The sequence below is a fragment of the Fringilla coelebs genome (genome assembly GCF_963513975.1).
Source record: "Fringilla coelebs genome assembly, chromosome: 6".
In the NCBI taxonomy this organism is placed as follows: Eukaryota; Metazoa; Chordata; class Aves; order Passeriformes; family Fringillidae; genus Fringilla; species Fringilla coelebs.
The window spans coordinates 8,678,719-8,694,393 of record NC_140034.1 but is presented as its reverse complement, the minus strand read 5'-3'; the positions used below and the strand labels follow the sequence as shown (position 1 = coordinate 8,694,393).

The 15,675-nt window shown below is 44.6% G+C and overlaps 1 protein-coding gene across 1 annotated transcript; it reads left to right on the top strand.

The window, feature by feature from the left end:
• Positions 1-247: 247 nt before the first annotated feature.
• PLD4 (phospholipase D family member 4) lies at positions 248-15,225 on the top strand. The gene is made up of 11 exons (XM_084207078.1): positions 248-370; positions 3,277-3,366; positions 6,241-6,476; positions 7,137-7,320; positions 7,638-7,758; positions 8,114-8,241; positions 8,410-8,610; positions 9,034-9,173; positions 12,172-12,337; positions 13,360-13,456; positions 14,733-15,225. The coding sequence occupies exons 1-11, from the start codon at positions 368-370 to the stop codon at positions 14,930-14,932; spliced, it is 1,566 nt and encodes a 521-aa protein (XP_084063204.1). The 5' UTR covers positions 248-367; the 3' UTR covers positions 14,933-15,225.
• Positions 15,226-15,675: the final 450 nt, after the last annotated feature.

The following is a 15,675-nucleotide window of genomic DNA, read 5'->3' as shown; positions in this document are numbered from 1 at the left end:
ATGTTTGGGCTGCTAACAACACCAAAGCTAAGCAGTCCTTCCAACCAGTGTCTTCTCATGCTGATCTGGACTCTGACTTTCCACCCCTGAGTGGGAGCTTTGCCATCCAACAGAGCAAGTTATGGCAAACGTGTGAAGATCAGGAGTTTAAGAACTGGCTCACAATGACTGGAGGATAACTTAGTATCTGTCAGTACCCAGTGTGAAACTCAGTGTCTAAGAGGAAGTGATCTACAGCAGGAGGGGATAAAACCAGAAGAACCCTAAACAAATGTGCTGACAGAGCATGAATATTGCCTTTTGTACACAAGGCTGGGAGTAAAACCAGAATACAGTGGGACATCCACACAGGAGGAGACCTTCCAGGATGGTGAGTACCTTTGTCTTCATCTTGAGGGAGCTGGGGGTGGCCTGGAGAGATGAATGCACCTTGTTCATCTGAAGAACTTCAAACAGCTCCTGGGGAGGATTTGGTACAGTGAAAAATCACATTCTTGTGTTTGAAATTCAAAGTCTGACACAATTTGTTGCTGGTGGAGAAAAGCACCAAGAGGTACTTCAGAGGCAAGGAGAAAGCAACCATAATGTTATAAATAATGTTATAAACAGCAGTGTCCTGTGGGTAGTCAGCAGACTGGCATTAGCTGGTGCCCCAGCCTGTGCAGCAATGCTAAGTAGTGCTTATATTTATTGCTCTTGGATGAACTTCATTCAGTCACTGAAACTGGCAGCTGGTAGAGCCCTGAAAGCTTTGAGGGAGCTGTGGTTAATTGCTGAGTAGCTACAGTATTATTCTTAGGAATTCTGGATGTGTCTGTGATGTTTCCCTTCTTGAAAATTAAACTGTTTTAGAGCAGTTCTCACAACTTCTGTACACCAGGTGGGACTTCAACCCATCACCAGTCAAAAACATCAAGAAGGGCTTTGTTTGAACAGAATGGTAGATTATTCTATCACAGCGCATATGAAATCTGTTCACCTTCAATTTTAAGAAAAAATGCTGCTTTTGGAAGACATTTTGTAACTGTTGCTGAAAAAGAGAAGTGAAACAAGTTGTTTCTGGTAAGCTCCATCCATCTGAGGCCATCACGTGGCTCTAATAGCACTGACACCTGCAGTTTCTTACCAAGACACTGCCTGGGTCACTAGATGGGACTTCAGGAGCCAGAGGGACAAGGGAGACAGAGGGACAAGAAAACCCTTTCAGCTCCAGTTCTGTGATGAGAAGCACACGTGGTGGCTGTTTGCTCCTGGCCAGCCCAGCTCCTTGGGACAGCTGTGCCAAAGCCACAAGCTGTGCAGTGTGTCCTGCAGCCTCAGTGGGCTCTCCTGGCCCCGCCTGAAGGGCTGCTGCTGTTTGTCAGATGCCTTTCTTCTCCTCCTGTAAAATACCTCTGCCTTACTTTCTACCCAACTCTTTCACATCTTTACTCTTGCTCTCTTTTCCCTTTCCTCCCACTGAGATTTCTGGGTTGCAATGTGACCCCTTCCTCTCACGTGTGTTGCTGTCACACACCTTTCTCTGTGTGGTGGTTTATATCCCCCATCTGCTTGGGCTGTCAGCTCTTTGGGGTAAGGCAGTGGGTCTTTATGTTGTGCTGAACACATGAACTGGGATTTCAGAGGTATGGGAATATCCTGCACTGCTGGCAGCCACTCCATTTCTCCAGGGCTGGGAGAATGGATGTTTACCTGCCAGCATTCGTAACTATTTCTAGTGGAAAAGCTTGCAGCTGAGCCTGGGGCAGCAAAAGGAAGTGACAGTGAAAAGTGTGAGTAAAACTGCTTTGGGAAGTGGGCCCTGCTATAGTGATTGCAGCTGATAAGAGAAATCAGGTCCTGAAATGCAAAGGCTCTCTTCTATGCAGCTCCAGTATGCTTTTAAGCAAGAGTGTTTGTACCCTTTCTTCCTTCTCCACCTTTTCCATCTTTGTCATTCTCTCTTGTCTGCTCTTTTACCACAGGTCCCCCCTTTCCACATCCCTCTCTGCATTCCCCAAGTCACTGTTTCAGACCCACCTCCCTTGTCCTCCAGCTCTTGGTTCAGCCCCACCAGCACCTGTGAGTCAAGGAAGCCTTTGGGGCTGTGTCCAACCCCTGCCTGTCCCATGCAGCCACAGCATCCATACAGAAAGGTGGAGTGGGCAGGAGCTGGAAGCAGCAGGGAATGTGTAGGGCCATGCTGCTTGACTGCTGGGGAGGGCAGACACTGTGAGCCCACCCAGTTCAGGTGACAACAGCTGTGAACACATGGCAAGATGGATGGGACAAGTCTGGCAGGATCCTTCCCATGTGCATCTTGTTTTGAGTGTGGCCACCCACAGAGCAACTCCACATCCAGTACCACTGCAGCAGGTTCATCCTCCTGCTACAAAAGCCCAGTGGCTCAGGGGTCAGAAGCAGTAATTCAGGGACTGGACAGGTGGTGGTATCATCTGGTAGCACCTTCTGAGATCTGCTGTACCCTAGGATCTGCTTCTTGCTTCTGAAAATGAAAAGTGTCATCAGACACTGTGGGGTAAATTCATCTCTGCCAATGCAGGGAGGATTCATGACCCACTGGGCATGTGTCAAGTTTTTGAGGAGGTAAAATAGGCAAGTGCCAACTCCCCCTGTCTGGCCATCTGCTGTCATATTGGTATATTTTGGTATTTGCTCTTATGGTTGCCTCTGCTGGTGGTAACAAAAGATTGGAGAAATACTGCCTGAGAAGGAAAAGAAGATAACTTATTTTCTAGAGTCGTGACTGCAACAGGGGAGAAGGGGAGTTTGTATTTCAGCCTGGTCCCTGTTCCCTGAACAGAGTCACTTCTGGAAGAGACACTGGCATTGAAGACAACAGGCACAGGAAGAGAGCAGAAGCCTGACAGAGTCACATGCAGGATGAGACTGATGCTGCACACTATCACCCACTGCTTCTGCATTTAATTACTGCTTGTTGGCAAATATGTTCGCTTGCAACAGGACAACAGTGGATGTTGAAGGATGGCTGGAAGAGGCAGTGATGTAGTTGTTTACACATTAATTACTGCAGGGATTTTTGTGTGTAGAGAGCACCGGGGGAAAACAGTGGGGACACGTCCCTCTGTCACTTTGGAATCTGTTATTGTCACTCAAGACCCATAATACAGGAGGATGTTGCACAGACCCATACTCAAATCTCAGAGCACTGTGTAAAGCAGTGGCAGTAACCTGCACTTTTTGTCTGTAATTGGCTGAACACAAATGTTGTCATAAAGCTTTATTTTTCCCCTTGCATACATTTCTGTTTTTCAGATTGTGAAAAAAGCATTAAAAACATCCCTGATGTTTGATGAGTCCTCCAACATGAAATTAGGCGTGAACAATCAAAAAGACGTCAAAACGGTAATTATTGGGATACACCGCATTTGCTTACAAGAGCTGAGATTGTGCTGACATTTCTGAAAAGAAATAACAGGTTGAGAATTATTTTATTGGCCATTTTAGAAAACTCTGTAGGTTTCAATCCCATTTGTAAACAAGTGAGTGACAAAACCCTCATTGATTTATCCGGTAGACTGATCAAACCTTGCCCAGAGGGAGTAATGTGGAGATAAATCCTGCAGCTCCGTCTGCTCAGGACAAGGAACCCACACTCATACAAACAGCCTCCCTTCCACCACTGGCACAGCATTTATTCCTGTATTCATTTGTTCATTTATTCACATGCCCAGAGTGCCTGGACACCACAATGCATAGCATGGTGACAGCCATGATGTGACTTCAAAATAGATTTCTTACCTTAGAAATGTCTTCTAAAACCTAAGTCTTGCTAAAGTGTTCATGTGATGAAATGTGGAACTGTTAAAAATGGGTGAGGGGTTTTTTTGTTTTTTTTTTTTTTTGTGGTAAGGTGGAGAACAAGCCAGAGGGCAAAAATTTAAGTAGATAGCTTAAAGATGATTATTTTATTCAAATCACTGCCTGAAATCTATGTCCGCACTGTAGATTTTGAGAAAGCAGAGAAGATTAAAAGCAAGAAGCTTTATCCACATGGAAACTGAAATAGAAACTTTCAGAGCAGGTGGTTTCTCTGTGGTTTTCCCATGTGCCCTTCTGGGAGCTCAGATTTATGGCTGCAGCCTCATGACCACCCCCAGACTCCATTCTCCTGCCTGGAAGCTCAGAAGCTCAGCTCTGAATCCATGGTGTCCATCCCAGGCTGAGCTCAGAAGCTCAGCTCTGAATCCATGGTGCCCATCCCAGCTGAGCTCAGCTCAGCTCTGAATCCATGGTGCCCATCCCAGCCTGAGCTCAGAAGCTCAGCTCTGAATCCATGGTGCCCATCCCAGGCTGAGCTCAGAAGCTCAGCTCTGAATCCATGGTGTCCATCCCAGGCTGAGCTCAGAAGCTCAGCTCTGAATCCATGGTGCCCATCCCAGGCTGAGCTCAGCTCAGCTCTGAATCCATGGTGTCCATCCCAGCCTGGAAGCTCAGAAGCTCAGCTCTGAATCCATGGTGCCCATCCCAGCCTGAGCTCAGAAGCTCAGCTCTGAATCCATGGTGCCCATCCCAGGCTGAGCTCAGAAGCTCAGCTCTGAATCCATGGTGTCCATCCCAGGCTGAGCTCAGAAGCTCAGCTCTGAATCCATGGTGCCCATCCCAGGCTGAGCTCAGCTCAGCTCTGAATCCATGGTGTCCATCCCAGCCTGGAAGCTCAGAAGCTCAGCTCTGAATCCATGGTGTCCATCCCAGCTGAGCTCAGAAGCTCAGCTCTGAATCCATGGTGTCCATCCCAGCCTGGAAGCTCAGAAGCTCAGCTCTGAATCCATGGTGTCCATCCCAGCTGAGCTCAGAAGCTCAGCTCTGAATCCATGGTGTCCATCCCAGCTGAGCTCAGAAGCTCAGCTCTGAATCCATGGTGCCCAGCCCAGGCTGGTGGATGGTTCCAGCTCCCACAAAGTGCCATGAGGAGCCAGCCATGATAATTACTGGGGGGAAACAGAACTGCATGTGTGGCTGGTTGTCTTTTCCTGCTCAGTACAAGGCAGTGTTTAGAGCCTGGTGCTAAAATTTTCAGCATGTGAGTGGCTGGACTGCAGATCTGAAGCTACCAGGTAGCCAGGCTACTTTTTTTTTTTTTTCTATCTACATTCAGGAAAAAAATTGAAAGTGCAGGCAAAGGGAAATGAAACTAACTCACCACAGTAGAGCGACATGGGAATACTGTGCACATGGATAAATGAGATTTGTGTAGTTTCAATTAAGGGAGGTTTAAGACAAAATCAGAACGTGTTCAGAAACCACAAAATGTCTCTCTGCCTCTGATACTTTCTGAACTGTTTTTTCTCCCCTGACAACACAAACTTCCTTTTTATGGTAATGCTTGGCTTAATCCCACAGCTAATCTTGTGTAAGAAATTTCCTTATTTTGATTTTGGTAGAAATTTTGTTGAACATTCATCGGTCCTGTGCTAAAATAAAGCTAATCAATGTCAAATTAATCACAAAATTTGGGAAAAAACCCAAAGGATTGATATGTTGGCACAAAAAAAATTAAACCAAAAAATGGAACTAAAATCACAGTCTTCACATAAACCAACACCAATCCATTTCCAAATTTTCCTTTTTTTCCCCCAATTGCACTTTATTTGATCATATCTCCTTTCCAGAGTGTTTGTTCCACTTGATTCTCGGATTTCAAGATTTCATGAAATTTCAAGAAATTTTTCCTTTCAGGAAGGGAATGAATTCTTGCCATTTCAATGAGGATCAATTGGGCAAGCTTTGGTCCATTTCCCTGCACGTCACGTCATCCCATTGGCTTTTATTGTTTTCACTTAGTTTCAGAATTTCTCTCTCTCTTTTTTTTTTTTTTTTAGCAGTTCCTTTCTTCAATTTATTCTCCTGTCTCTGTTTACCTTTCTTCCCTGATTTTGGGGTTTCAATGTGTAAAATTTTGGCAAGTTTTGGTCCTTCTCACTGCATCTCATTTGAGTTTAAAGGGACCTTTTAAAGGTTATCTAATCCACCCCTCCTGCAGAGAGAAGGGTCTTCTTCAACTAGATCAGGCTGCCCAGGGCCCTTTCCAAGCAGACCTTGGAGCAGTTTTTCCTCACTTTCAGTGCTGCACCTAAGAACACTGTCTGGCAGTAGCTGCAAGCAGATCTCCCATTCAGAGACTGTGCTTTATCCACCTGCACAGACAGTCATCCATTAGCTGGTGCATCAGGGCCTTGGGGATCACTTACAGCTTCTCCTCTGCGGGTTCTGTTCTAGTTTCAGATCTTAGGGGCGATTCTGACGCTTGGTCTTGTCCTGGTGGCTTTTTACTTCCTGAGTATGGACGGCACAGCTGGTGGAAACGGAGAAGAAGCAGCAATTGTCAGCATTTACAGAAAGGTGGGGGAGGAAGGACTGTACAGAGATCTCCCAGAGGAAGAAGGACCCTATGGAGATCTCCCAAGAGCCACAAGAACTGAGGAGGGCACCCAGAGGTGCAATGACTCCTGCAGGTGAGTCAGGTTGGAAGGCACACGGAGAAGTCATCACCAGAGGGAGAAATAGTACAGTACTGATAATACCAGCATGGGTTTTATTCTCTTCACACTGTATCATAAGTGATGAAGCACCACTAATTAGGGAAGAGTGCTAATTTGGGGGTGCTGTTTAGGCACTGGGTAATTGGCAGCTGCCTGCTGCGAGGGGCAGTGTCACAGCTCCTCTCCCAGTCCTGTGCTGGTATGTTCATCTCACCTGGGTTCCTCCTCTGCCCTCTCCAGCCATCCTCCTTCTGTGGCAGCAGTGGGAGGCAGCAGAGTCTCCAGCTGGCCTTTCTCAGAGGCTGGAGGGGCAGGGAATGTCTGTGCCGGGAGAGGGGGAAGAGAGTACCCTAGCAACATCCAGCTGTGGGGGTTTGCTTTTCTCCACATCTTAGGCACGGTAAAATAAAAAGCTCAGAAAGGCTACTGAGAAACCATTCTGCTGAATTTGGGAGGTCACTGTACAACAATAGAAGCCTGGCTATAAAAACCTGGGGTAGAGAGAACTCCCAGCCTGTTTGTCCAGCTCATCTTGTTTGCTGTGGAGGTTGACACCCAGTATGGCCTGACAGGTGCTTGGTGTCCTGTTGGGGTCACAGTCACTTGCTTCACAACACAGAATTGCCATTGCAGCTTTGAACTTGTGGAAAATGTTCCTTATGACCTACCCTTCGAGATAAACAGCACTGCAGCCAAACCCTTGTACCAGGCTTGGACGAGACTGCTTGATCTAGCCCAGGAAAAAGTGCATGTGGCTTCTTACTACTGGTCTCTCACTGGGAAGGATATTGGTGTCAATGACTCCTCTTCCAAGCAGGTAAGGTAAAATCAGCAGCAAGCACATCTGTGGCTGGTTTTCCTCATGTCCATGTGGCAGAGGACAGGCTGGCTGTGTGGTCTGTCTCCCAGAGACATTGCTTAACTCCTCCTGCAAATCCAGGAAGGTTTTCCATGCTCTCCTGAAGCACAATCCAGCTTTCCTCCTTTAGTCAAGTTAGGCAGAAATAAGTGAAATTTCTGACCTTCCTTGTGCTGGGGTTCTTCAAAGGAAGTACCCATTAGTAACACTGCCCTTGCATATATCTTACTACACCTTCTGTAACAAAATATAAAAAATAACAATTCACCACACAGGGGGAAGATATTCTGCAGAGGTTTGAGAGGTTACTCGCGGAGAATGTCTCTTTGTATATTGCAGCAAGTTCACCAACTCTGGCTACAAAATCAAGAGACCTTGAGCTTCTAGAGGAAAAAGGTAATTATTTCCCTTCAGTGATCCACTCACAGCTTCTGTACTGCAAAAAGGCATCTGTGGGAGACCTGGTTTCCAAGGCCTGTTCTGATGTAGTGCTTAAATGGATTCACAGGACAAGCACCATCTGCTCACTAGTTGATGCTTTCTTTCTGTGTTGCCATGCTCTTTAGGATCTCCTGAAAGCTCACATTTTGCATATTGTTTTTCAAGTTACTGTGTTCCCAGGAAGGAGTGCTTGTGAATTGTGGTAGTTGTTACTGCCTGCAGGAGTCAGACATGCAGATGTGTTCTGGCTGTTGAGGAACCATCTCCCTGCTGTATCTAAACTCTTTTTTCCCTCTCCATCTTCCTTCAGGGGCTCACGTGAAAAAGATTGATTTTGGACGTTTGACAGGAGGAGTGTTGCATAGCAAATTCTGGATAGTAGACATGAAACACATATATATTGGTAGTGCAAACATGGACTGGAGGTCTTTATCTCAGGTAAGGTCTGCTGCTGTGTATTGTGAAATCTGGGGGGAAATTCATATCCTAGCAGATAACAGAGAAAAATCATAATGATGCAAAATATTGTCAGAGCAGAAGAAACAGCAAAGAAATCCCTGGAGGTGGCTCCTTCTGGGGCTGTGACACAGCTTGCTCTCTTTGCAGGTGAAAGAGTTTGGTGCTGTGATGTATAACTGCAGCTGTTTGGCCCAAGACCTCTGGAAAACATTTAGTACCTACTGGGATGTTGGATATCCCAATGCTACCATTCCAATCCCTTGGCCTCTTAATTATTCAACCCACATTAACAATCATCAGCCTCTGGAAGTAGAATTTAATGGAATCTTGACAGAAACCTATTTTTCTGTAAGTATGTTTGAAAATAACACGACAGAGTTTAAAGTGTTTAAGGATTGAGCAGGAAAATTTCTTCAGCAGTCCTCCTCAGTTGCTTGTGTTCCAGGTGGATAATAATTTGTTCCTTAGGTTTCTCTGGAATGTTCAAAGGATAGGGATAAACCCAGCATAAGCTGTCAAACTGTATAGCAGGAACAGCATGCAGGTCTCTTCTAATCACCTGTAGCCTCAATAGATCAGAAAGTATCTGAGCCAGCAGGATATGGAAGGCATGAGGGAAGATGGTGATCCATCTCAAGTGCTTCGTGATATTTTAATGAAAACTTGGCAGACCTAAACATAAATGAGTTGCAGTCTGAGATTTTAAAAAAATTACACCACTGATCTGTGTGTTTTATTTTTTCTTTCTTTCTTTTTTTTTTTTTTTTACAGGCTTCCCCTCCAGCATTTTGTCCAGAAGGTCGCACCCATGACCTCTATGCTATACTCAGTATTATCAGTCAGGCACAGAAGTTTGTCTATGTTTCTGTTATGGAATATTTCCCTACCAGCCGTTTCGTTCATCCAAAAAGGTACAATTTCAATCCTGAGCAAATCAGCTACTTGTACTATTTAAAGAAAAAAAAAAAAAAAAAAGATTCCCCTCTTCTGCAATGAAAATATTCAGCGTGGAGAGAGGCTTTGCTCTGCATTCACAACCATCCCATAAACTGTGCCTCCCACAAACCAAGGAACAGGATGAGAGGAAACAGCCTCAAGTTGTGCCAGGGGAGGTTTAGATTGGATTTTAGGAAAAAGAAATTCATGGAAAGGGTTGTCAGGTATTGGAACAGATTACCCAGGGGAGCGGTGGAGCCCCCATCCCTGGAAGTGTTTAAAAATTCTGTGGCTGTGGCACTTGAGTACATGGTTTAGTGGTGAGCATGGTGCTGGTGCTGGGCAGAGAGTCAGACTTGATGACCTTAAAGGTCTTTTCCAGAACCTAACAATTCTAGGATTCTGTGATTCCAGTCCTGATGCTGCAGGAAGGATGATTACCACAACCTGTGTGCTTTGCTGGTGTTCTGGAGCACTCTCCTGTGCTCTACACACAGCAGAAAAGCTGTGAAATGCCGCACTGGGGACAGTCAGGTCCAGCATCCTCCAAAATTCAACACAGTACCTTTATGAATTGACAGAGGAAAGGGAACACCAGAAATATATCTGGCATCAGATTTTTCAGAGAAAACACTGCTGTGCTCTCCTTTCTTGCTCCCATTTTTCTTTCTTGCTGTCCTTTACTTCTGAAGAGTCTTGACTTCCTGCTCTATTTCTTGCTTGATGCACTTGACCAATAGTTTAGAGGGTGGTTCTTGACTCTGCTGACCTTTGCAGTGAGAGCTGAAACAGCCTCTAAAAGAAACTTCTGGGTTTTTTGTTTGATTGGGGGTTGCTGGTTTTTTTGGGTTTTTTTTTGTTGCTGTTGTTAAGGGGTTTTTTTTGGTTGTTGTTTGAGGTTTTTGTTTTGTTGTTAATAATTCCATTCAAGTTCCAGCAGCAGTTTCAGAGACAAGGTGATAGTGGTGATCTGGAGTAATCACAGAATGGTTTGAGCTACAGACCATCTCATTTCCCCCTCCTGTGCCATGGGCAGGGACACCTTTCACTAGACCAGGCTGCTCAAATCCAGCCTGGCCCTGAGCCTGAGCGTGGTGAACCAAACGAGGCCACAGCAGAGCTGTGCAGACCCTGCTCATGAACCCAAACCTGAGCAGCACACAAAGTTACACAGTCATGGGGCAGCACTAAGACCCCAAAATCCTCTTAGATATGCTTGAATTGGGATGTTTATGTGCAACCAAGTGCTCTGAATTGTCTGCTTACAACATTTCTGAGTTTTCCAACCAGCTAAATAATCTGAGAACGATGTTCAATTGAAAGAATTATGTACAACATGTCTTGTTGAATAGGGTAAGCTCTGGGCTGCCACTCAGCCAGAATGACACCGTGCTTCATGTCCCTCTGCCACAACTGTGTGAAGCCTCTGTTCTTCAGCTGAGACATAGGTGTGTTATGGGGAAGATTTTAGGACAATAGAGAGACACAGATAATTCTACTGTCCAGGAAACAAAATCTTGAGACTAGCCTCTACTTGGAGGATATCTTTAATAAATCAAACACCTCAGAGGATTTCCAGTTTATATGTAATACAATTGAGTCTCTGGGTTTCTCATCTTCTGAGAAGCCACTCATCTTTCTGGGAATAAGTTCCCAGAAAGTCTCTTTTTCCCCTTAGGATTGAGTGCATTAATACTCCTTATTCTTCATCTGAAGGCTTAATCCACAGTTTGTGACATCTAGGGCTGATCAGATGCAAACAAGAGTTTGAAAGGCCCAGGGAAAGTGGCACAGGGCCTCGGGCTATCTCCACAGCAACCAGCTGTAGTGCCATGAATTGAAGCTGATTAGTTCAGGTTAGGTTCCTCCAGCAGCTGAGGCAGAGGGAACAAAGCTGCTGTCTAATGCCTGAGTGTTAATCAACTAGAAACTGATATATTTAAAAAATTGAAACCATTCAAAAATTGCATTTCAAATAGCATGATTTTCCAAGCTTTTCAGGATCTGTAAGTCAAACCTGAGCCTCAGAGCTCGTGGCCAGGCCATTGATCGCAACAGGACGATGAATGGGGGCGATCAGAGAATTCAGGCCTTTGTACCTAAGACCAAAAGGATTAAGTTAGGCAAATTAATTCATCATTGCTCATGGGACTGTGAGCAAATGCTGGACTTCTCTCTGGATCAGCCCTCCAGTCTGTACTAAACATGCTTGTCTCCCTCTGTGCAGTATTTGTTAGGATCTACGCAATGAAAATGCCACGTGGGTGTTTGGAGTTACCCGCCCTGGGATGCACATTGTCCAGCTCTTAGTGTTGTGCAGCTGGGTGAAGGATGTTAAAAATGTTCCCCACAGCTACAGCCAACACAAGGGTCTGGAAAACGGATTTTCCCATGTTCAGGGAACACAGAGGGCACAGCTGTGTCCATTACCTTGGGCACACACAGGGAGGACAGGGAGGGGTGGGGAGGGATGGAGTCTGCCCATGCTGGCTGATGGCACAGGACCACTGCAGACACTGGAAACAGTCTCCAGGGGCCTGAAAAAGCCATATTCTGCAAAATGGTTCTTAGACTTTCCTCTGGGCTCTGCACTGCCCTTTTACTCTGTGCTGTATGAACTGGCTTTACCCTGGAGTTGCTATTGTTATCTTTAGTTTCCTAAGGGATAAGCATAGTGGCACCATGCTGTTTGTATCTGTGTATGTGCACTTCACTAAGCTTTAAACTTTTGGATTAATTTCACCCCAATTTGGCAAGGTCTGGAGGTCTCAAAACACGTTCTGTGAAAAGAACAGACTTGGTAGAAGGCAGAAACCTTATTTGTACCTCCAGGGCAGCCAGAAGTGCTTCACTTATTAGACATCAGAAATCCCATCTGCGCATCATCACTCCTATTCTCAGCTTAACTTCACAGCTTTCTAGTGAACTGTTTAAAACAAATATCCCTTTCTGCACACACCTCCTTCTCTGCAGATACTGGCCAGCCATTGACAATGCCCTGAGGCGTGCAGCTTTCAACCACAGAGCGCGGGTCCGGCTCCTGGTCAGCTGCTGGGCGTACACGGACCCAGCCATGCTCCACTACCTGCGGTCCCTGCGTGCCCTGGACAACCCCCACGCCCACATCAGCATCGATGTGGTATGGAAAAGAAACCTGATTTTGGAAAGACAGCTCGAGGATATGGCCCCACACTGATTTCTGAGAATAGGCTGCTGTTTGTGTGTACAAATGTTAGCTTTCAGAGAAGCAGGCTGTCTGGTTTTGCAGTGACTGCTTCCCGTTTTTGTGAAAATAAGGCCCTATATATGATCTTTGAGGAAGTAGCTATATCAAGCTGCTAGTGGTATCAGGTATGTGCCTGGCTGTGGCACTTGAGGCATTATCCAGCAGCTGCTTTTGCTGAGCACTGTGACAGTAACAGTTTATATGATAGCTTTGTGCTCCTCTCAGAGACCTTTTCCTGCATGGAATATGTTAAATTGGTCTAATTGGTAACAGTTTGTTAAAACTGAGAGCTCTGCTGTCTGCCAATACAGATAGATCTGTTCTTGAACACTAAATATTGCACACATAGGCATTAGGCTGGAATGCATCAGGTGGAGCAGGGATGTTGTGGATGCTCCCAACATGATGCAGTAATCACAACAGAGAAATATCACAGAAGGAGGAGTGGGTTTCAGAAAAAAAAAAAATTAAAAGGGGAATGTAGATTTTGGTAAGAGTTAGCACAAAAAGTTAGGCATTATATTTGCCTACAGTACCCCTTGTGTCTGTGATCAGCCCATTCTCACACAAAATAAGAGCAGCAATCAGTGGTAAATGCAATCTATTAAACAGCTGCCTAAAACTGCATTTAATTGTCTGCCCTGTAATGATAATAGCTGTGCCACTAATGGAACATTGTGAGGCAAACATTTTCTGTATCTGATCTTAATTGCTTATCCAGTTTTATGTATAGTGGAAATATTATTTGCTAGTTTTCTTGGATAGGAGTAACATCTCTTCTATGGTCTATTCAATAACAGAGAGCAGTATGTTCTCTTTTGTTCTTCCCACACTCTCCTATTATTTGAAACTATAGCAAACATTCACTGTCCAATCATGATGTCTGTTCCTCACTTTAGTATTTGTGTTAATATTTTTAATTCCTCTCCCTCCAGAAACTCTTCATTGTTCCTGTTCTCAATCACACAAACATTCCTCATGGGAGAGTGAATCACAACAAATACATGGTCACTGATAAAGTAGCCTACATCGGTATGTATTCCATTATTCCAAATACTTACAGTATCTCCAGATCTACTGCACTGAGGCTGAGACAGGATCAGCTGCAATACCAAAAAATACCTCATTTTGCCATACAAAGCAAAGTCTTGTCTAGGGAAAGAAGTACAGATGTGAAGGGGAGAAAATAATGTAGGTCAAGTTCAGTAAGGGATTATTTCATATGATTGTGAACCATTAGGAGCAGAGTGTGACAAGGCTGAGTGCACAGCCTGTGACAAGGGCAGTGGGGATTCCACAGCCTGTGTGCCCAGAAGGACACAGGGATAGCTGGTGCTCCAGTACATAACATTGGAGTGCCTTAATAAAAAGGAACTGCTGGGAGGAATTAATTCCATGCACTGTTTGTAGAACAGAATTCTAGGAAAGGAAATGAGAAAACAGCAATGTCAACTGTGCGCTGCTCCTGAAAGCCAGGATGGTGTTTACATTTCATTCTTTTATTAGGAACCCTCAAAAAAGGAGACGTGAAAGTGCTCTGCCATTTCAGCCAGCTCATCCTCCCAGCAATACACACCAGCAAACAGCCTGGTCTCCAACTGGCTGAGGGCTTACAGCTCCAGTTGCCTTCAATACTTTAATAACTTGTTTTATACCTGAAGGCAGATATGCAGATGATTTGTTTTCATGCCTAAGCGCCTTCTGGAATTGACAGATTTTTCTGGCTAAGGTGATCTGGCTAAGGGGAAGTGCATAAGTGATAAAATGTGCATTGTTCACAGTGCTTGATTGTCTGAATTGAGGTAGCTTTGGAGAGAGCCCTAGACAATGTCTGCAGCTGGATTTCCAGCTTTGCCTGGTTTAGAAGCAGGCTTTGCGTGTCAAGCTCAGAATAGCTCCCAAGGGTTTATTGATCAGGAGTCCAGTTTCTCCTTTTGTTTTCCTTTAACAAGTGAAGAGAATTAAGCAAATTAAAGACCTTTTCCTTTAAACACTGAAAGCCATGTCAAACACTGGCTTTTACTTCTCTTAATAGTCAAATATTGCATTATTGCCATGTTTATGAGTCGATTTGTGCATTCAGTCTGTACAGGCTGTAATGAATCAGAAGGTTATGAACCTTCAGGGTTGCAGTTAATAGCAAGTTTTCAAAACCTGAGGTCTGGCATAAGAAGGAGGTGACCTGATTTTTGCTGCCTCGTTGGTCCTAATGAGATTTGCAGTCATAGAGCAAATCAACAAAGCCCAGAGATCAAACAGAACACTGGGAAATGAATGTTTTCTAATCAGCTACTTTTCCATTGCATAGGGACTTCCAACTGGTCAGAAAACTACTTCACTGATACAGCTGGTGTGGGACTAATTATCAAACAGAATTCGACCAACCTGCAAAGAAGGCAGCAACCTGTCCAGGAACAGTTGAAAGATATTTTTGAGCGAGACTGGAATTCCAAATATGCGGTGAATCTGGAAGATGTGCAGGGACAGAAAGACTGCAACTGGGATTAGAGCTGAAGTGAATTGAAATGTGCACTTAAAATAGAAACAAAAAAAATGCTTTTGAATCTTGTTCACGTGCAAATCAAGGAACTCTCTTTTTGTCTTTGTCAGAGAAATCACTTCCTCATGGCATCCACATTGGTGACATGAGAATTTCTGATGGTTGACTGTACCTGCAAAACCACTAGTCAGTGTGTGATATTTGATTTTTTTGTGTGATTACCTCGTTGCAGAGTTAATGAAATGCATACAATGTTGTATGACAAACTGTCTGGCATTAAAGCAAACATCAGAGACACAAATCATTAATGCTCTGCTATTTTATCTTTGGAAACTATATATTTCAACCTAAATGTTCCATTAGCAGTGTTTGCTTACATGTGTTTAAACATTTTTAATAAACTCCTGGCCACCTTAACATTTCAGCTATGTATATGATCACCTATAATAGCAAGGGCAGATTTTAAAAAGCATTTAGAAATTATAGATCCAGGGATTAATGTTGGTTGAAGAAATTAGAGATACCTGTTTCTAAGTGTTGAGGCTAGCTGCTAGAGATAAATGCCTGGGATTTAAACTTTGGGGCCAGTTCCCAACTCAGCTGCCCTGGAGCCTCGAGTGTCTGGGGGTGTTTGGATGTCTGTGTGTCGGTCTTGTGCATCCATCAGGTGCCTGATATCCCTATCCACCACAGCTCTGCCCTGGGTGACTTTCTGAGGTGACAGGAAAGGAGAGCAGGGCTTGTGCTCCAG